The sequence below is a fragment of the Wasmannia auropunctata genome, unplaced genomic scaffold (assembly GCF_000956235.1).
Source record: "Wasmannia auropunctata unplaced genomic scaffold, wasmannia.A_1.0 LD335988.1, whole genome shotgun sequence".
NCBI classification, from domain to species: Eukaryota; Metazoa; Arthropoda; class Insecta; order Hymenoptera; family Formicidae; genus Wasmannia; species Wasmannia auropunctata.
Genome location: NW_012026902.1, coordinates 844522 through 864304, shown reverse-complemented (window position 1 = coordinate 864304; position 19783 = coordinate 844522). Strand labels below are relative to the sequence as shown.

At 40.3% G+C, this 19783-nt stretch overlaps 4 protein-coding genes across 7 annotated transcripts; 2 read left to right on the top strand and 2 right to left on the bottom strand.

Moving 5' to 3' along the window:
* Window positions 1-407: 407 nt before the first annotated feature.
* LOC105454146 (PAB-dependent poly(A)-specific ribonuclease subunit PAN3) lies at window positions 408-6667 on the bottom strand. 3 transcript variants are annotated; one of them, XM_011696553.1, is made up of 9 exons: window positions 6553-6667; window positions 4111-4370; window positions 3760-4020; window positions 3015-3390; window positions 2818-2934; window positions 2494-2733; window positions 1903-2185; window positions 1310-1664; window positions 408-1232 (listed from the first exon to the last, which is right to left on the bottom strand). In XM_011696553.1, exons 2-9 carry the CDS (start codon window positions 4186-4188, stop codon window positions 1116-1118), a joined length of 1827 nt encoding a protein of 608 aa, XP_011694855.1. In that variant the 5' UTR covers window positions 4189-4370; window positions 6553-6667; the 3' UTR covers window positions 408-1115. The 3 variants fall into 3 exon arrangements, with proteins under 3 accessions (XP_011694855.1, XP_011694854.1, XP_011694856.1); XM_011696552.1 differs by lacking the exon at window positions 6553-6667 and adding an exon at window positions 5291-5545; XM_011696554.1 differs by lacking the exon at window positions 6553-6667 and adding an exon at window positions 4647-5058.
* A 101-nt stretch (window positions 6668-6768) lies between these two features.
* LOC105454147 (DNA-directed RNA polymerases I, II, and III subunit RPABC5) lies at window positions 6769-7454 on the top strand. Its single transcript, XM_011696555.1, has 2 exons — window positions 6769-6966; window positions 7124-7454. The coding sequence occupies exons 1-2, from the start codon at window positions 6872-6874 to the stop codon at window positions 7230-7232; spliced, it is 204 nt and encodes a 67-aa protein (XP_011694857.1). The 5' UTR covers window positions 6769-6871; the 3' UTR covers window positions 7233-7454.
* A 133-nt stretch (window positions 7455-7587) lies between these two features.
* Window positions 7588-16352, bottom strand: LOC105454145 (proton-coupled amino acid transporter 4). The gene is made up of 9 exons (XM_011696551.1): window positions 16103-16352; window positions 11233-11269; window positions 10983-11071; window positions 10765-10863; window positions 10120-10270; window positions 9886-10007; window positions 9249-9797; window positions 8995-9161; window positions 7588-8917 (listed from the first exon to the last, which is right to left on the bottom strand). The coding sequence occupies exons 2-9, from the start codon at window positions 11233-11235 to the stop codon at window positions 8676-8678; spliced, it is 1422 nt and encodes a 473-aa protein (XP_011694853.1). The 5' UTR covers window positions 11236-11269; window positions 16103-16352; the 3' UTR covers window positions 7588-8675.
* A 1144-nt stretch (window positions 16353-17496) lies between these two features.
* Window positions 17497-19777, top strand: LOC105454144. Of its 2 annotated transcripts, none has more exons than XM_011696549.1 (3): window positions 17497-17545; window positions 18311-19194; window positions 19258-19777. In XM_011696549.1, the coding sequence occupies exons 1-3, from the start codon at window positions 17512-17514 to the stop codon at window positions 19633-19635; spliced, it is 1296 nt and encodes a 431-aa protein (XP_011694851.1). In that variant the 5' UTR covers window positions 17497-17511; the 3' UTR covers window positions 19636-19777. The 2 variants fall into 2 exon arrangements, with proteins under 2 accessions (XP_011694851.1, XP_011694852.1); XM_011696550.1 differs by lacking the exon at window positions 17497-17545 and adding an exon at window positions 17707-17835.
* Window positions 19778-19783: the final 6 nt, after the last annotated feature.

Genomic DNA, 19783 nt, shown 5'->3' with positions numbered 1-19783 from the left:
CAGTCCGGAGTCCGGCATCCCTCAGGCGCCATGCATATCCTCCCCGCTCCGTCCGCCGATCTTTCCCCTTCTTCGTTGCCGTCACCATGGTGATCATCCCTCCTAGAAAAGAGAAAGGCGACTGGATAAATAGAAATAGAACTATGTGGTGAGAATCGTACAGGACGTTTCAAAATGAAATTAAGGCCTAATTACTGAGCCTTTGTCGTCGAAAATTAAAACTTTGGCACACTGAGGACGTTGAGGAATATAAATGGGCACTTAGCTTCCTTTCTCCCTTCTTATGTATAATCTTTAATGTAACTGAAATAAAAGAAAATTATTATAAGAAAAACATTACGATTAAAAAGGAATGACGGGAATCTAGAATTATTTTGGTGATAAGGAAGAAATAATGACAACGTTAGTTAGGATTGCTTTCAAAAATAAACATTTATTTCAAAATTAATGCTTACCATTAATGCTGTATCCTAAAAACTAAGGTCTCTATCCTAGACACCGAGCGTGTTTAGGTGTTGTCTTAAGATTCCTTATAAGTTTACTGCATTGTTAAGTTGTGTACAATTTTGTATAGTACCGTAATGGGCTTTAATCAGCGAATCCAAATCCTCGCTGATTCGCGAAATCACATGATACCCTTCAAAACCCACGCTTCAAACTTCCAAGAGATCAGAGCTCCAAAGATCCAAGGATCCTTCGACACAAGAATTCAGCCGAAGCCAAGATTTACAAAACTTGATATTCAGAGATCCGAGATTGAACTAAATATCATCAAAATGAATGAGAATTCGTATGTCTAAAGATCCTAAGATCCAAACTGGAAAATCCAAAAACCCAAAGATTTAAGGACCCTTTATAAATCCTTAAGACTTAAAGACCCGAAAATTTAACGTCTTACATCCTAAATGCAACGCATTTGTAATGCGTTCGTACCTAATTGAATCGACGAGCAAAAATCATGTATACAAAACTCAGTTGCGCGTTATTTCTTATATCACCAAACAGAATTCGACAGTTCTCACTCTCCAGTATCTCGATAAAGAGTAAAATGATAGTACCGCTAAGTGATGATATCACATTTATGGTTCGGAGTATGCGCTATCGAGGACACATCCTTAAACAGCATCTTTTGTAGATTGTACCAGTTCGCCGAACGACGTTTCCAGACATTGCCGTAGCTCCGCATAACTTACCACTAGAACACTCTGCTCATCTCGAGACATGAGGCATATCTGTAACGATACATAATATTTTAAGATTTACTTTATGTGCACACATGAAAAAAACAGTCAGGAATTATTATTATTACCTTGTCCTGCGAGCCCGAATCGAGTTTATTCAAGCAAGCTACAACGTGCGCAAGATCCAACCAGGGTCTTCCATCAGCTGTCACTTGATGAAATACGTAGTCCCTAAACAATTTGAGCATGTAACGATCGCCTGTCTCTGCCCATGTGGGTTCCATATTAAGTTCCGGCCTTTCGTTGATAGTCGCTAGCTTCACCAGCAATTTAAATAGTCGTCCGTTTTCTAATTCCTTGGCAAGTTCGTTCTCGAAAACATCCAATCGTAACTGGGCGGCATCCAACTGTGTATAAAATCGCGCACCAATCATTGGCATGAGATCCGTGACACTCTTACGGGGTTGATTCGACAGCAAGTACCTGAAAATATGTCATTCTGTTTTAAGCATATCTCTAACTTGCATAACCGCAGATTGGATTACAATAAAATTAGAAATCATACAATTTTTTTGTGCTATCCCTCGAGACTCATCAACATTATTGTATATCATAAAATTTCAGTTACAATAAATAAGATAGATATAAGTTTTACACTTATTAAAATGATTCTTACACATCGAGTGATATTATTAAGAGTTACTAAGGGTCACAGACATACAGGATAAGATTTCGAAGGTCGGTGGAGTAGGAACGTGTGATCAGCTCGATGGAGGCTGACATATTGTCGCGATGGACGGCGATAAGACTTCGACACGCCAGCGCTAAGACCAGCTTGCCAAGTGCTACTAAATCTTCTTGCTGATAATGCGGGATGAGGGTAAGTGGATTCGTGGTGTTTCCATCTAGAGTGACCACATCTGGAATGGCGACACAACTCAAACGAAGTCGTGTCCGTGATGTAAGTAGTACCTTAGTGGGATCTAAGCATCTGTACGCCAAACCTGTAAAACGCAAATCGAATTGATGCAGAATTAAATTAACAAAAGATACAAAACAAAAAGTTTAAAGATCTATAGGTACAAAGTCAAGTGGCGTCTACAATAAGACTTGAGATTTAAGAAAATTGACCAATCACAATCATTATTATTCTTCTCACGCAAGATGAATAATCCACAAATAAACGGTCAATTTTCTTCAATCTTAAGTCTCAAGTCACATTGTGGACGCCGCTTTATATGTACACTATAAAATATTTCTGATTCTTTAAAAGAGACAGGTGTATGAGAACAATATAATAATATATACTGACCAGCGGCATGAATAACACGAAATGCGGCAGTGAGTTGAATGATGTAGCTCCAAATAACACTTTCCGGTAGCATGCTACTATGCTGCTGTCTTAGAATAGTGTTCTTGGTATGACTATAAGGCCGTGGTGCGTTGGGATCCGACGAGAACGGGTCGGTGTAACCGTTAAGCTCAGTCGAGGCGAAATGTTTGTTCAGCAACGTCTCCGAGGCAGGGTGATAATCGTATACAAAAACCATGGCTGGAAAAAGAAAGAACACGATCGGTGAGAGTGCGATACGGTGCATGTATAGATAATGTACGAAATAAATACATCAATACGAACAATGATCACCGAACGCCTTGGTGGTAAAGACTTCTCTCAGCTGAACCAGATTTGTGTGTGACAATCGCTTCCACATATCGACCAGTACCATACACTTCGTATTGGCGAGTCGGAAATCTATGAGAATAGAGTTCGAGCGTTAACTACAAAGTTGGTAATATCCACTAATATCCTTAAGTCAAAGCTTATAAGCTTACCGTGAATACGACGTAAACAATATCGTGTGCCAGTTTTGATACTGGTGGCCTTGTATGTGGAAGTTTGATATCCAAGGACTGTCGAGGCGGGTTTATGAATTGGCTCCAAAGGACATAACTCGTGATAATTGTCGACTTCATTAGGTAAGTCAGGAAATCGCACTACATCGGGCTGTGCCAATATCAACGTGTTCTTCTGCAAGATTTCCGTTCGCAAAGTATCGCTGGCAAAGAAGCTGGGAGCAGCCTGAGGCGGAGGAGTGGAGGGAGCGGAGGAATTATTAGAGGAGGGTGGTTTCGCCGTTTTTACGGGTTGCAGATGCGAGGGTGTGCCCGGATAGACGTAGCCAATCTGCGTCGTTGCCACGGGTCCGATCTAATATTAAAAATAAAAGAATGCAAGAATTTTATTTGTCTTATTTGTCAAGTATCTAATATTAAAGATAAAAGAATGCAAGAATTTTATTTGTCTTATTTGTCGAGTATCTAATATTAAAGATAAAAGAATGCAAGAATTTTATTTGTCTTATTTGTCGAATATCTAATATTAAAGATAAAAAAATGCAAGAATTTTATTTGTCTTATTTGTCGAATATCTAATATTAAAGATAAAAAAATGCAAAAATTTTATTTGTCTTATTTGTCAAATATCTAATATTAAAGATAAAAGAATGCAAGAATTTTATTTATCTTATTTGTTGAGCAAATAAAACAAACAGGAAAGTAGGTAAAAATTTGTGCTTACAGCCTCAGTGCCATCCTCGACTCCGACAGCGTCGCTGCTGGCATTCCCGAAATAGAAATACGTAGTGCCGCCTACGTTTTCTTGCGAATGCGTGTAAGAGTTGTTAAAGAGATTCGGCGAGCTGCTGTTGCTGCCCGTAAGGCCTCTTCCTGGCACAAATTCAGGACTGGCAGTTACCTTCTTTTGTGGGTCCAGAGAAAGGTTGGACAAATGCTTGGTCATTGACGTCGTGCTCAAGCCTATGCCAGGATTCTGATGATTCTGCACAAGACGATACACACAGAATAATTATCCAAGCTGACATCTTGATACTATTTATTACAACAACAACAACAAAAAATGGCGAGTTACCATGTAGGTAGCAAGTTTGGACTCCGATGGAACTCCGTTTGTTTGAGGAGTGTATGTGACGAACATCGATGGGTCCATCGCTTCCTCAGCCACTGCATTTACCACTTTCGTACTTATCTTTTACCCTTACTCTCTATATTGTCCTTAATTAAATTCACCACCCACTTATTTCTCACACTAACTTTTTTTACAAGTGCTCTATCTTGACGTTTCCTTATTCTTGCTTTGCGGATGTAAATCGAGGTTTTAGCTTCCCGAGCCTGCAACATATTCTCAAACATTATGAATAAAAATCCTGGCGCGCGCGCAAAAGTAGATAAGTATAAATTAATAAATGCTTCTAAATGTGTATTAATGTTCATCCAATAGGTTCTTTGTCACAGTCTAGAGTTTCTTTGTTAAGTTCCCCGCATAAAGTACCGCGAACGTTCTCGCACGAAAATGAATTCTCAAAGGAAGGATCAAAGATTCATATTGACTACTTGAATCTGGACAAAACAACGTATCTTGATGTATAAATCGATAATAAATCGTACATAAAGAAAATCTGCGAATTTATCAGCGGTTTCTTCCCGAGGCCACAATAGCGCGAAAGAAAAAAAGAGATCGGAGAAGATTCCGGCGAGCGAGTCGCAAGCGCGGAACGTTCGAGGGAACCAAGAGTGCACGCGATGTCACGACCAAGTCACCGCGACGCGACGGCTCTTATCATTCTCACGGAGAGCGAAAATAGAGGAATAAGAGAAGGAGCGCCAGAGCTCCGTCAGCAATGGCAGCTGATTTTGACAACAGGCAGACGGAAGGCGCGCAACGCACCGCGACGCGACGCTCCGCTCGGCCCACGGCGATCCTCGAGGGGAACGTCCGCCGACGGCTGGCGCGTCCGGGAGGTGCGCGAACGGAAAACGCGGGGACGTCGGACACGGCGAATAATACGGCGACCGTCGACATAACCCATTCGGCGCTGTCACCGCGCGCCGCCTTGAGCCGCGTCGCGTCGCGTCGCGATCGCGCGGCGTCGCGCCGCCGTTTTATTCGGCGACGCAAATCCGGCGCGCGGAAATTCCGCCACGGGCCGCCTCGCCGCCGCCGCGAGTCAAATGAACAGACAGATGGACGCGAACCGTCGCTCTCTTTTCCCCCCTCGGCCACTGTGCCGCGGATGACGCGCGATCCTTACAGCGAAGATCCGAGGAGCGTGGCCGAGCACCGTGTTGTGTTCACAGCATGCCTCCATTCAGCGGACGATAAAGGAGAAAGCGCACAGTCCTCCACTCCATTTGCTCCGGCTGGCCGTGTGTACGTGCGCGAATGCGTGCGTGCGTGCGTGCGTGCCTGCGTGCGTACGTGCATGCGTGTTTACGACGCGAGTCCTCTCCTCATTCTCTCCCCTACCGCGCGCGCGGGCTTCTCTCTTCTCCTCTCCTCAGTCGTACGTGTGTGCGTGCGTCTCACCACCGCCATCCGGATCGCGCGGCCGCCGCGGCCTCCCCCCTCCCCCCTGATCCCCCTACCGTCCTTCGTCACGCCGCCGCCGCCGCGCCATCGGTCGCCCCTCTTTTCGCGAAAGCGCTCCCGCCAGCCATCGCGGCCCCTTCGATCGCAGCTGTTCGCTGCTCCGCGGCGCGGCTCGCGACTTCGGCCGGCGTTGCATGTAGGTATGCTGGTGGACGCGTAGAAGAATGGTGGCCGTACTGTGGCGTGTGGGCTACTACGCTCGTCGCCGAACAAATCTTGCCTTCGTACTGACGAAGTACGAATTATCATTCATCGATATGAATTTGTCGACAGAGAGTTTTCCAGTAAAAAAACACAGAGCCCGTCAAAATAAACAAGGCCTGTTCGCGTTGCTTGCACTTTTTGCACCGAAAGTTTTCGCTCTCTCTCTCTCTCTCTTCAATGCCCGAATATGTTATATATTTATCTCGTTTTAATTGCAAAAAAAATCTGTGAATTTCAAACAACGTCACATTAGCTGTTCGCATTTTAGTTTATCAATATAACGACAGATTGTAACTTATATAATGAATAATATTGTAAACAGGGCGCCAGATAGGTTATCATTTCTTTTTTTAAATAATAACAAAATCTTTTAGGGGGAATGATTAGGTTAAGCCTGGTTTATGCAGCCATTAATTTTTGCCGAAACCGGTAAAGTTTAAAACAATGATTTCAATTCGTGCTGTTTACATAATCATTTAATGGACAAAAACGTTGAAATCATTGCTTTGAACTTTGCATTGCCGATTCCGACAAAGATTAATATAATATATAGTTATACCTGCGTGCATAAACCAGGCTTTACTCGCGAGATCCTTCTTGTTCATCGAATGTTGAACAAGGATCGAACATATGTATACATATATAATTCACGCGGGCACTCGGGCGTTGTTTCCAACGCAGCCATGCATGCATGGGTGTTTGCAGTTTTTCTGAAAATACCTTGTCGGTGTTTCCGGCTTCGAAAGGCATTCGCGCTTTTACTCCGACTTTACTTCGACTGGACGACGGTAAAATAAAAAAAATTTCGCTACAGTTATGAGGTTTGTTTTCCCAACCGAGAACATCACAGACAGAATGACACTCACAACAGTTTTTCGCCACAGTACGGTGGCGCCTCCAATAACGATGCTCCGCGGCGTCATCTGATGTTACCATTTCCAGATGTTTCTCACGCCTCGCCGCATGTGCACGGAATTACGGATCGTCGTCGTAAAAAAGTCGAAATAATAAATAGAACTGCCAGGCGAAATTCATCACGATGATCATTCCTGTGCGGTGCTTCACCTGCGGAAAAGTGATTGGAAACAAATGGGAGGCATATCTGGGACTCCTTCAAGCGGAATACACCGAAGGGTGAGTAGCGTCCAGTTGATATCTAACCTCAAAAACTGAAACATCAACTTTAATGTCCTTTCTTTTAATAGTAATCTCTATCCTTTTATCTCAATGGCATATCTTACGCGAGAGAAATAGATGAAGTACATTGATAGAATTGATTTGTATGTTATAGAGACGCTTTGGACGCGCTAGGTCTGAAAAGATACTGCTGTCGCAGGATGCTGCTTGGGCACGTGGACTTGATCGAGAAGTTACTTAACTACGCGCCGCTAGAGAAATAATAATTTTTATCTGTCATGCCGTCAATTGGCTGGATCTCCCATCGATCGATCGCAAGATACCTGTACATAACTCAATTGTTATACATTGAAACCAAGTGAAGGAACAATCGGAGTTATTCTATTGTATAGTCTTGACATTTTACGTTCTAATATAATGTGTTTGTGTGATAAATCTACCCTAAGTTTCTAAGAAAAAAAAAATAAAAGAATATTTTATTTGTAGAAAGTTCAAAAATTATTTCTCATTCAATTCGTACATGATTCGTGATGATACTAAAACATGATTATGTTATGGCAACAGCATTGATATTTCACGCAAGATGAAAACAATGGAAAATGACTTGAGGAACAAAGCTGTCGTTACAAAATGTAAAATTATATTTTTCGTAACTCCAGCTAGTGCCACAAATTCTTACAAATATTAGTTTCATTTTTATCGATTATATTTTTCTCTGTATGTAAAAAAAAAGGAGGAACAGTGTATGTATATATAAATATATTGTGTCTCCTATGTGTATCAGTTCCAAAAGGTATATTTTGATGTTATTTTTAAATGCAATGCAGGAAGACTGCGTGATACACTTTGCTTGAGCAATTTTTTTTTCCGTACAAATAACACATTCGTTTCGCATGCAAACTGCGATTTTCGTTTCGATTCTTTAAAACCGTCTTTTTCTTAAAAATATATTCACATTTTTTTATACTTTTTGAAATATTAGACAATATAAACTGATGTAGTATATTATACTGCACATTTTGAGCAAATTTAATAAAAGTACGCTCGACGTGCTATTTTATCAAAATACCTTATTGCAAAGTAAGAGTGTGAAAATTATTTCCATAGGTTAATAAATTATCTTCGAATTTCTTTAATTTCTTAAATGCAGAATTTTCATGTGGAATTAAATAATATAACATTCCGATAATATAGAAATTACTTCCTATAGGAACTTCACGCACATTCTTTAGGATACACTCGCACATTACGATCACGATCATTCATTATTTTGCATTTTCTGTTAAATGAATACTGCCGTTGCTCCTAAATCTATATTTGCTTTTTCTGTCCTATAAAATATAGCCGTACGTTATTTTAAAAATTTGATAATTCTTTGTATTTTTTGTTTACACATAAGTGTAGAAACAAAATATACACTAATTCTCCGAAAAAATAAGTCTAAAGAAATTTGAGACTTAGAAGATTCTAGAATTTTCTAAAATCTCAAGAAAATGACATGTCAGAAAATTTGAAGTAATCTATATAATTTACATCAACTTTGTTGAGAAATTCAATAAAATCCGCCTGTGAGCATATGTCATGCTTGATTAATTCTAAAATACCGTTAGCCATATCAGGGACAGATCTCTAAAAACATGAGTAGAAAAATTCGTTGCATATCCAAAAGATTTGTACTAGATAAAAAACGGAAAATGTTCTTTCTATCAAGCGTACAATTTTACTATATCTATTATGGCACTACGCGACCCGAATATTAAAGCCATCAGACCTATCACGCATATAATTACATTCTTCAAGGCTACCCAGTTTCCCGGCCCGAAGCCGACATCCCAGTAAGTTACGGTTTCAATGAAGACTGGAATGAGAAGGCCCAAAATGGAGAAACAGAATGCACCAATTAGGCCGATGAACGGCTCGATCGTCGGCACTGCCACGGCAAGGAGAACTGTAACACGAATGGTTATTCCGTACATCGTCAATTTAAAAAATAAATTTGAAAAATAAAAGAACTTGAATATGTACCACATCCTGTTACTAGCACCGTCCTTACGATATAGTTGGCTAAAAGTGGCTTCTTCTCGAAACGATGTTTTACGCCATTCCACGCGATATCGAGGCACACGTAGAATTGCAAACCGAAGGTGCAGAAGACAGCTAGGGCGATCAGTATTTTTACAACTTGTGCTGCTCTGTGAAGTTAACAATAAAAAAAAAAGACATAAAAAATCGGCTGACATACATGTTATGTAATAAAAGTTATAATTTTGAACCCTTACATTTCTTCTGTTGGTAAATTTAGCGTAATGCTACCCAGCGTCTCGTCCTGGTACTTAGCGTATCCGAGGAATCCGAGGAAGATATATACGAGCGTAACACCGGACATTCCCTTGTTGAGAACACCGCAGATACCCACGAAGTGTTGCGGCGTCTTCATGCTGTTCTCCAGAGGCATCACCACGCCGATCGCCTCCATGGCGAAGATAGTGATGCTGAAAAACTGCGGGAAGTTTTCGATACTAGCTACTAAAGGCACTGAAGACAACGGCGGCAAGTCCCAAACGAGGTAGTAAAACGTTATGCCCAATCCTGTTCCCATAAAGATGTTCGCCACCATCGAAACGGGCGCGAGATACTTCAAGTCGGGTACCCAGCTAAGAAGAATCAGCGGCACTAGCAAGTAAGCGGTAATCAATCGAATGTTATACTCGCCAGCGTCGGCATCCTGATAATGCTCGATGATCTGTTTGATATTGGCTGCCACGATTACTGCGTATACACTGCAGGTGCCGTAATACGTGGTAAACAGACTGATCTGGATGAGATATCTGTAAACGAAAGAGAAATTTATTCGGTAACTGAAAAAGTTGTCCAAGAAAATTAATTATACGTTCGAAGGACGAAGCTAATTATAACCTGGAAGGTTTCGCGAATCTCCTCGCCCATTGAGGCCCGGAACTGAAAGCCGTCTCGGCAATTTCAGCAAATCCCATTTCCGCTCTTCGGGTTTTGTAATAGAGCATGTGAGCACATTTGACCTGGAAACGAAATTATATATGTTCCTCGGTTTTATATCTTACGAAAAATGAAACTAGGCTATCTATGCGGCGATAACTACGCGGCTGTAAATTTTTATCTCTAAAAGCTCACCAGAATGTACGCGCAATGCGTGCACACGAATGCGACGAGTATCGTGGCAAAGATACCCACGAGCAATCCGGCGCTTTTGAAAGCTATGGGCATAGCCAGTATTCCAGTACCGAGAGAAGCTTTTAGTAAGTGCGTCAATGTATCGCAATCCCTGAAAACATCGTAATTCTGTTACACATTAATTATACCTTATACCTTATTAATTCGAATCATTAAAAATTAATGGCTAAAATAAAAATACAAATCTCGTACTGCGTTGCAAGCCGTTGTGTATGACAATTGAATCATATTACTTGAAATTATTTTTTTAAAATGAAATAAGAAAACCAGTTTTATGTTTAATTTATTTTAATCATGTCTACTCTACTTAATTTACATATATCACGAGATAAAATTATTTTAATTGGATATTATTAATGATATATGATTTTTATAATTTACCTATAATTAGTGTAATTACTGTTTGGAATATTTATTCTTCGCGCGTGTATGTTATCAGATTTATAACGACAGAGAACTTATTTTACACATATATCCGAAGAGAATATATAAAAACACAAAGATGAAACAAAATCTATGAGATTATTGTTAAAAGAAAGGCTATTCGTAATTATTATTCTAATAAAAAGAACTGCTAATTCTTACGTTGTCGGATTGTCGACTTTGCGTTCCGCGAAGGGATCGAAACTCTTCTCATCGGTCAACGCGGTTTCAACATCGCGTGGAGCGACTTGCACTTTATATCTGAAATACAAATGAATACACAAAGCTCTTAGCAATTCGTATTCCGCATATCTATAAGTTATACATTTTTTCTGTGCCGTTAATTTATTGTTTTCAAATGAAATCAATCGGAATCTTACTTGGCGGATAGGACGCCGTCCTTAAGATTGGATCCATCTTCAGGCAGGAAGGTGTCCAACTCCGTCGACGGCTTCTCGCTTGCGTCGGTCTATGTTAAAAGTGAGATTACAACACAATGTGTTTATTGTAATGACATGAGATGACATCAGTAGCGTGAATGAGCACGATAATCATGACGCAAATAAAGGCGTGAATAAATTATAAATATACGCAAACAACAGATAAGCTGTGTGTTGAATCGACACTTACCATCGTGGATACTTTTGATGTATTATCTGCGCGTCACCTGGAATACACACAAAGAGGACAATCAATGTTTTGATTACGTCGCTTTGCGAAAATTTCAAACGGATTCAAGTAAATTTATGAGCACATTATCGTAGCGCGTGAATTTTTGTTTGTACAATTTATCTTCTGGCATTGCATTATATTGACGTTATTGCATATCTTTAGAATAAAATTGCGATTTCGGTAAATTGATAAACAGAATTCTTCCCCAATACTTTAATGATTCTGGCCTGTTTAATTACGTAAATCCTTATCTCCCGACGCAAGACCTTCAACTTTGGAACTTCTGTGATGTAAAAACAAGAAACGGCTCACATACATAAGATAACTCCAGGCCTACAATGCGGTATCGTTATTTGTCACTTTTGACAAGTGAATAGATGTGTAAATTTGTTATGCAAAAATTGTTACAAGGTTTCAAGTCTCGCGTTTTCACCGGTTGACATATCAATTCGTCGCGCTACCGTAAGAGACATTGTTGACTCATTTGACCATTATTTTAAAAGTTTTTACTGTTGTCACCATTATTTATTGGCCATTATTTGACCATTGTTTTAAAAATTTTCACTGTTATCATCATCATATTTATTGCCGTGTCTTCGATTTAAAATGAATCGGACAAAAAGGCAAGTTATTGTATGTTACGATAGAAAAGTAATGTTAAACACAAATGTAAAATGCAAGAAAATTTTACGTAACGATTAGATTCCGTAAAAGTGCTTGGCTTTTTCGTTTGCGGAAGATCAGATTACAATGTCAACGCGATTAGATACTTGCGTTCGGATTCGCTGCAATTCAATTATGTTAAACGAGATTGTATTTAGCATGTAGCATGAAAGAGCGTTAACTTTTACCACTTCCGGGTTCATGAACTCGGGCTTCGCTTGGATGAAGTAAACAATCGCGCACATATGTGCAGGCGTAGATAAAGCGCGATAATCTTGACACTTTAATTATTAGAAGAGGCAAAGGGCAGACGCGACGAAGGAATTATATGCTCGGTGTTTTCAAAGCAGAACTCTTTTCTGTGCCTCGTATCTTGAGAAATCCTCCGAATAACAATATTTTCCTGAGAATTAAATTACATGAACATTCTTGAGATTTTTCTACAATAAGCAAGTCATTCCTTTTTTCACTATATACGTACTTCACGTTATATCTACTTATATCTGCCTCTTTGCTATTCTAATCGTTAGAAGGTTGATATATCTCAGGAATATAAAATGAATAGATAACACAATGTAGCACATCAAATCTAAAAGAAAATGCGACGAGAATTCGCAGAGTGCAAATTTTTTATGTGCATTGAAACGAACTATTCACATCTCTCTGCAATACATTCCAAGTCTTGATCAACGACGGTAGAATTGGTGATGCACCATTACGGTTTTAGCAGCTTTTAGTCGTCGGATTAGGGTAAAAATAGTGGCAGGAACGACTCATAACTGTCGGCGAGACCCTCCAAACGCTCTATTTTGAAACCGCAGACGTTGACTTCGCCTATGTGAGCAAAGAGACGGAAGCGTACTAATCGACCTATTTGCTCTAATGATAATTTAAGATCGAGTATATATGCCCGCGTATATAAACTTTAAGAGCACACATTGATGATTGCCGAACGTCGTCATAATTGACAATCTATCCTCGCTGTTTGTTGTCACTTATTATCCGTACATAATTGGCCGTGACAGAGCTCTTACATTAAATGACACTAAAAGCCGCGAGATAATAAGATAAAATAATTTTAGTTTAATGTTCACGAAAAAAGTTTCGACGGATCCTTAGCTCATGACGGAATGGAAAGCTTCAGGTTGTGGCACAAGGTCGGCGATTCTAATCTGCTGCACGCGGCAGGCCGACTCGAGATTAAATAACCAGCCGTTTGTCTTATTTATCTTACAACGATATCGAGAAACCTCATCGTTATGCGGGCGACCTAGTGAAAAAAAAGGTGTATTACGACAGCAGATAAGGTGCAGTCCGATAAACTGTTCAAGTCCGCCGTAATAAGCTTGATTAATTAACGTGTCATTAGTTGATTTCCTTACCCGCCTGACAATTGCTAGGTCGGTCATTAAACCTATAGGGCTTAACTTTCTGCTAATTACGGTTAATCTTATGCCTAAAACGCGATCAGAACTAATTCGACCTCCTTCTGAGGCAATTGAGCAGCGAAAAACGTCGCACATACATTTTCTGTAAAATCGAGTAAATTTAACCGCGTGTAATTAAATTTAACGTGGCAGTAATTTTCTCGTCAAGTTTTAAAAAGAAGATTAATTTTAGATTAATAGCGTAGAAAAGAGGGAGGACTTTTCAGAATTGCAGAATAAAGCTTTTGCTTTCTGTCTTACATATATTCATCGTTCGGTCACAAAAAATATGATAACCGTTTGCGCAAAACTGTAAAAAAAAAATTTGAGGTCGCCTGCACTTAACACTTGATTATTTCCTTTCGCAATACTGGTATTTAAATAAAATAGCGAATGCGTTCAACGGAACAATTATGTTCTAGCTTAAATGAACTTAACGATAGGAATATTTGCATATAAATAATTAAACAGTTCAAAACCAGATATAGACAAAATGGCGTTTCGCGTTTCTACGTAAAAATAAATTTCGCCGCGTGTAAATTTCTACTTGAAAACTGCGTAGAGTGAGCATATGGTATCACGATAAGCACTGGTTGATAATCTAGCGGTACCGCATCAAATTGCAAATAATGTCGTTGGAGAAACGCGCAAGTTGACATAGTAACTATATCTGTTCATTCTTATCAAAAGTTACCGCTCGAAGGGTTGCGTTCTTCACTGAAAGCTTTCGATTTCACTGCGCGTCGGGTCAACGATAAACGGTTCATAAATCGACGAACGACTGAATGAAAAAAACAAGGCGAACGCCAAGAGCTATCTCTGGAATACATACAACACAGCAGGTCAGTATTGAAATTGCGTATACTATATATATATACCGTTCTGACCGTTCTTGTACGAAAGTACAATATTTACAAGTAACGACTAATACAAACCAGCGAGAAGTGACTTATTAATTGATTTTGACGTCAATTTGACATTCGACGTCTAACTGACGTCATTTCTCACTGGCAAGTGTTTCTCACAACGGATATGTATGACGAAATGTTTCACTAAGTTAGCTATGGTTAAAAATTAGCTATGGTTAATTTTATTACATTTATATAAATTCGAGCTCGTAACCATCCCGCAGATCGTTTGAGGAAATAGTGAGAAATATTTCAGGATAAATCAGATCCGAACGACATGAGTTACTTAGGATGCGAAAGATACCTGTACAAAGAGCCGCTAAATATATCTGATATTCGATGAATGCTCGACTTGATGAGCATTTATAGGGACAAAAGACCGTCCACGTGAAAGTATATACGCGAGAGTTTAATGTACCATAGGATCAACTTCTTGAAGAAGAATGGTATCAGGCATACCCTGCGTGTATTTTCGTTATTCTGCAAGAATGTGATATCGGAAATTGCCGTTTCGCATGTTGCACCAAATCAGCAGTTTGTTTTCTTCATGCGTCTTTGAATCAGTCAATATTGCGAATATTGGTCCCAAACGCCGGCGTGATATTTCACACTTTGAAAGAATGTGTTAACGCATTACTAACAACTGCAAAAATATTGGAGTATTTCTGGAATAAATAACTAGAATAAATATTCGAGGAATTCGAGCACACTCCGATATATGGAATGATTTTCAACATTTCAAGAGAATCTAACGATGATAGATATCATCTTTCGTGGAACTGCGAGTTTCGATCTGAGAGAGAACTGCTAAAACTGGTTTACCACCTGCTCCGAAAGTCGCAACCTACGTCAAAAGGCGAGCCTATCTTTTCTTTCCGCCCGCACATCCGGCACGTCTAAGTCTCACACCTGTGTCAGCTTATTACGTATTTGATAAATTTACGCAGAGCGATAACGCCACCTTTTTCACGACGTCCGCGGAAGAGCTACGCGGCGAGCGGCTACCGGCGACCGTCCGAAATATCGGCATGCCGTTACATCATTCGAATGTACTAGCGTAACGATAAAGGCGCCATGACCATACAAGTCGCGACTACTCCATGTGGATTTCTTTCGCGAGCAGCTGCTGCTTTTCAAGAAAATACACGTACGCGTGACTCATTTTGATGACATCGGGAAGTACTTGAAGTGTAAGCGAATCGATAAATATCTTCCATTTATGTGCAACATTATGTAACAGCGATAATATTAAAAATGATTACAACATTGCAGAAATTATGACGACGGCAATAATATATAACACTATGTAATTGCAATATCGCAAAAACTTGCGGGCAAACATACTTGCAGCGCAAGCATAGTAAAAAATATTTATAACTGTCGAGTTTTTATAATCATTAATTTTCATAATTATATTTGTACTTTTTTCAAGTCTAAAAAAGTATTTTAAATATGTGTGTGTGTGTGTGTGTGTGTGTGTGTGTGTGTGTGTGTGTGTGTAAAGAAGTACAAATAGAACAGAAACTAAATATATAATCGGAGCAAGAAAAAGTATATTCATAGATCTGCTATGCTTGAATCTAACTGTAACTTTTTTTATACAGTAACGTGACTTGCTTTTTATCTTTTCGTTCTGAAATCTTACTATACCACGAATTTCTCATACCCGTCGCAATCGGGATCTCGTGGATCTCGTGCGCATGAATGATGATCCGAAAATATCGACGCGGGAAAGACCCGCGAAGGAGAATTACGGTTGGAGTTCTCGTGGCGTTGCCACGAGACGTGAATAGGGAATCAAAGAATCGATCGAGGGAACGGGACTCTCACCTGCCAAGCCGTTCGCCGGTGAATAGTTTCTGTATGTTGAGAACGCCTAAGAATCAAGCCCGTCGCCGGCGGTTACCTCATTCCTAGGTGCAGGCTTGTCCGACGATAGGCGCGAGTTTCGGAGCACGCTGTTCTCATGCGGTGCCCACGCAGATCCACGAACTGTTCGAAAGACCGCGGCCGACTGTCGCCGCGGCTTGGTTACTTGACTACTTTCCACCGCCACACCGCCTCCTTCACCACCGTGTCTTCACCGTCGCCGCCGCCGCCGCCATCTTCCGAGGCTTCGTAGCAGAGGTCGTCACTCGACCGTTATCGATTCCCGTCGATCGTTCGTTTCGAACTCCGGATTGCGAACGGCGCAAATCCGTGGTCTCGTTCAAAATCTCTATTACCTGCAAAATTATAATTTTCATAAGTTTGCGTACTGCAAAGTCATCACAGTGCGCCGTTCTACTTATAGCGAGACTTATAGGATCTTTCTTTGTAAGAAACGTTGCATTCTCTCCGCTTCGTTTTATCGTCAAAAGAGCAAAGTTACCGTCTTTCCATACCTTGAAACGAGACGCGACTTGAAAAAAAATAAAAATAAAAAAAAATGTGAACTTGCAGCTTGTACGTCCGTCCCTCACCTAAATCCGTATCGTGTGACGCGCCAGAAATGGCGGGCGCGCGAGAAGGCGTCTAACAATAAGTCTGGCCTGCACGTGGCCTGCTAACTTCTCGATTTGAATGCGCCCGGCGTATGATGAAATTCGGCGAGCCGATGTCACGATGCTCGTCGCTGTGACGCACTGAGCTATCCGTTACGACGTGTGGCGTGTGCCATGCGTTATTCATTATCGCGCGTGCAACACGAGCGCGCATCGGATACACGATTCTTGCCGTACCGAGAAACACAATAAACGACTGTATATATTTATACAGAAACATACCGGAACGAACGAGCGCATGCTGAATAGAATACAGCTCTCCTTGAAGAAACCAGCTGCTCAGTATTTATACTGTTTTATCTCGATACAAAAAAAAAGTATTCTTAAGTACATATGTTTGATAAAAAATTACTCCGGAAAGTTTGATGAAACGCTTTGTAAATGTAATTGAACTAACTTATCGGAAACTCGTGACCGTAAATTCTAGTTTCGATTAAGGTCAGGGAATAGGCAACTTGGCCAATTACATACTTCTGCTGGACTTCATAGCTGTCTGGAGTGTTAATTGGTCCTCATTTAGTAGGGCGATGGCGGGACCGCAATTTCGTCCAATCGAACATTGATCGTACAAACACAATCGGTCGGGTGGACGGCGTAGACAAGGTCATGAAAAAGACGGTCATTTATGTGTATTAACGATGACGATGACGGTCAAATGGTCCACGGAATTAGCGGTTTCGCGTGAGAACGCCGACTATGTCTGAAATTAAATATCCGGAATATTATACCGGTAATACGATAAGAGTGCATACGACAGTTTCACGTTGCTGTGTCAGAAAAGCCATGTACATACAAATTACAACTCTATTGCTCGTATTCTGTTCCATATTTTCTTTAAAAACGATCTTATTACTTGTAATTACGAACATATACGGATATGTAGTAGCGTTTAAAATTTTATTTTTAATAGCTTTGATTTGAAAATCTAAGAAATTAAGAATCCAAGATTTTTCAAGAACCTAATAGAATCTAAATAGAATCTATATTAAACTAAAAGTAATGATTAAAGTTTCTCGAAATGTAAGCATGAAAGTAACTCGTACGTGCTCTAAAAATATACAAACGTAACCTTAATCTTCAAATTCCAATGATGTTACATTATTTTTCTAAAGCTGCGAATTGCCATCTGCATGCGCAGTAAGCAGTGCTCGATTATTAATTAGATCATTACGTGTGTATTGTAAATTAATATATGCTTATTTTCTTAACCATTCCTCTATCGATCATTCAAACGACACATTTGAAACTTGAACTTTGATAGACGAAACAGTGTCGAGTCATTAGGCAAGCGCAGCTGTCAACACTGCTGACAATCCCTCGGCCACGCTTCCAAATTGTCTCGATCTTTAAAATTTATCTCAAGTGAATTTCCACGTACTCGCATTGCAATATTTAATTTCGCAGATTGTTTAATTACCGGAAAAACTCGTCATGCAGTCAAGTTACAATTAACCAATAAACCATCATCTAACAAAAGTAATTTTTGTCTACATAGTATCATTGAAAAAATTTCGATCAACTATGTTAACTGGGAAGAATAAAACGCTCGTGTATGACGAGCAAGCCCCTTCGCGGGAATGCACCGAGCATTACCTGCTCTTGCTGGAGTTGTACGTGAAACAGGCGTCAGGCGATCGACTGGCCGAGTTGAATCAGATGTTTTTCGTACCTACCAGTATCCATTTTGGTTTCCTCGACTTCGTAAACGAGAATGATCTAGTGGTAACTCCGGTAGATCCCCTTTTCCAACCGCAAGTAGGCGTCATTAATGAAGCTGAAGTCTTCAATGTTGGAAAATCAGTGTTGTTCGCCATCGATTCCGAGGCGGCTATGAACCGCGCTGTAAAAATGATTCTAAAAATCACGGTGAAGAAGCAGATGCCGGACGCCATCAAGCCGGATGTCTTAGTGGGAACTGGCGAGCTGGACTTGTCCGGCCAGTACGCGGCTTTGCGACTGGAGATGATGGAGGGCATGAAAAATTGCGTCACAACGTCCAAGGAGTTTAATGGTCAAGTCCCGTTGATTAACAATGGCAACTTATCGGGCAATTTGGACATCTTTGTAAGAATATCCGGTCTTGGACAGACGATCGTTACGGAATTCGACGCACCGATCGCGCAAGATCCTTCGACGTTCGTTTTCGGTGCCGGAGAGGCCGATCAGATTTTGTACAAGTGTCGCGAAGTGGACTCTCGCACCATCGATGCCTTCGAAGATTCCAGCGAGGATCTTCAAAAGCCAATATCTTGTCCCGTATGTATACCAGAGAAGTATCCTTGTATACCGTGTGGGAAGTTAGGAGCTGTCGAAGAGAGGGATGAGAAAATAAGGAAGAAAGTAGACGATAGGATGGCTGAAAGAAAATTAAAGGAAATAGTACGTACTTGAGAAGGAAATAATTTCTCGATTAGGTATCTAAGCACCGTTCTGATTTTTCAGCTATCAAAGGGCTCCGTTCAATGTAATCGCGATTCGTCTCAGCTTTGCGGCAAACCAGTGGTTCTCAAGGTATCCGGTTTCTTTGACAACGGCAATAGCGGGAAAAAACCTACAGTTACGGTTGCTGCGGAATCCGCCGCAATGAAACCAGGTAATCCATCTGATCCCGACCACGATATTTTTGTCCTGAGAATCGGTAAGAAGGGTCTCGTCGGGGTCGGTGAAAAATCTGACATACAGCTGGAGATGAAAACTCCGAAAGGACCTGAAAGAAGGCCTCCGATTAGATATGAGACCAGAGATGTGCAGACAGAAGAAGCACATCACAAAGATGAAGAACTACCGAAAGAAAAGAAAAAGATTAAGAAGAAAAAGTGACGCGCTGCATATTATTCAAATTAAGGAAATTAAGTTCTGATAATAACATGAATTTATTCCAAGAGATAATATTTTTCTTATATTGTCACTTTTCGATTTTGATACAACTGTTGTGCAATAAACAAGTGTTTATTTAATTGTATTTAAA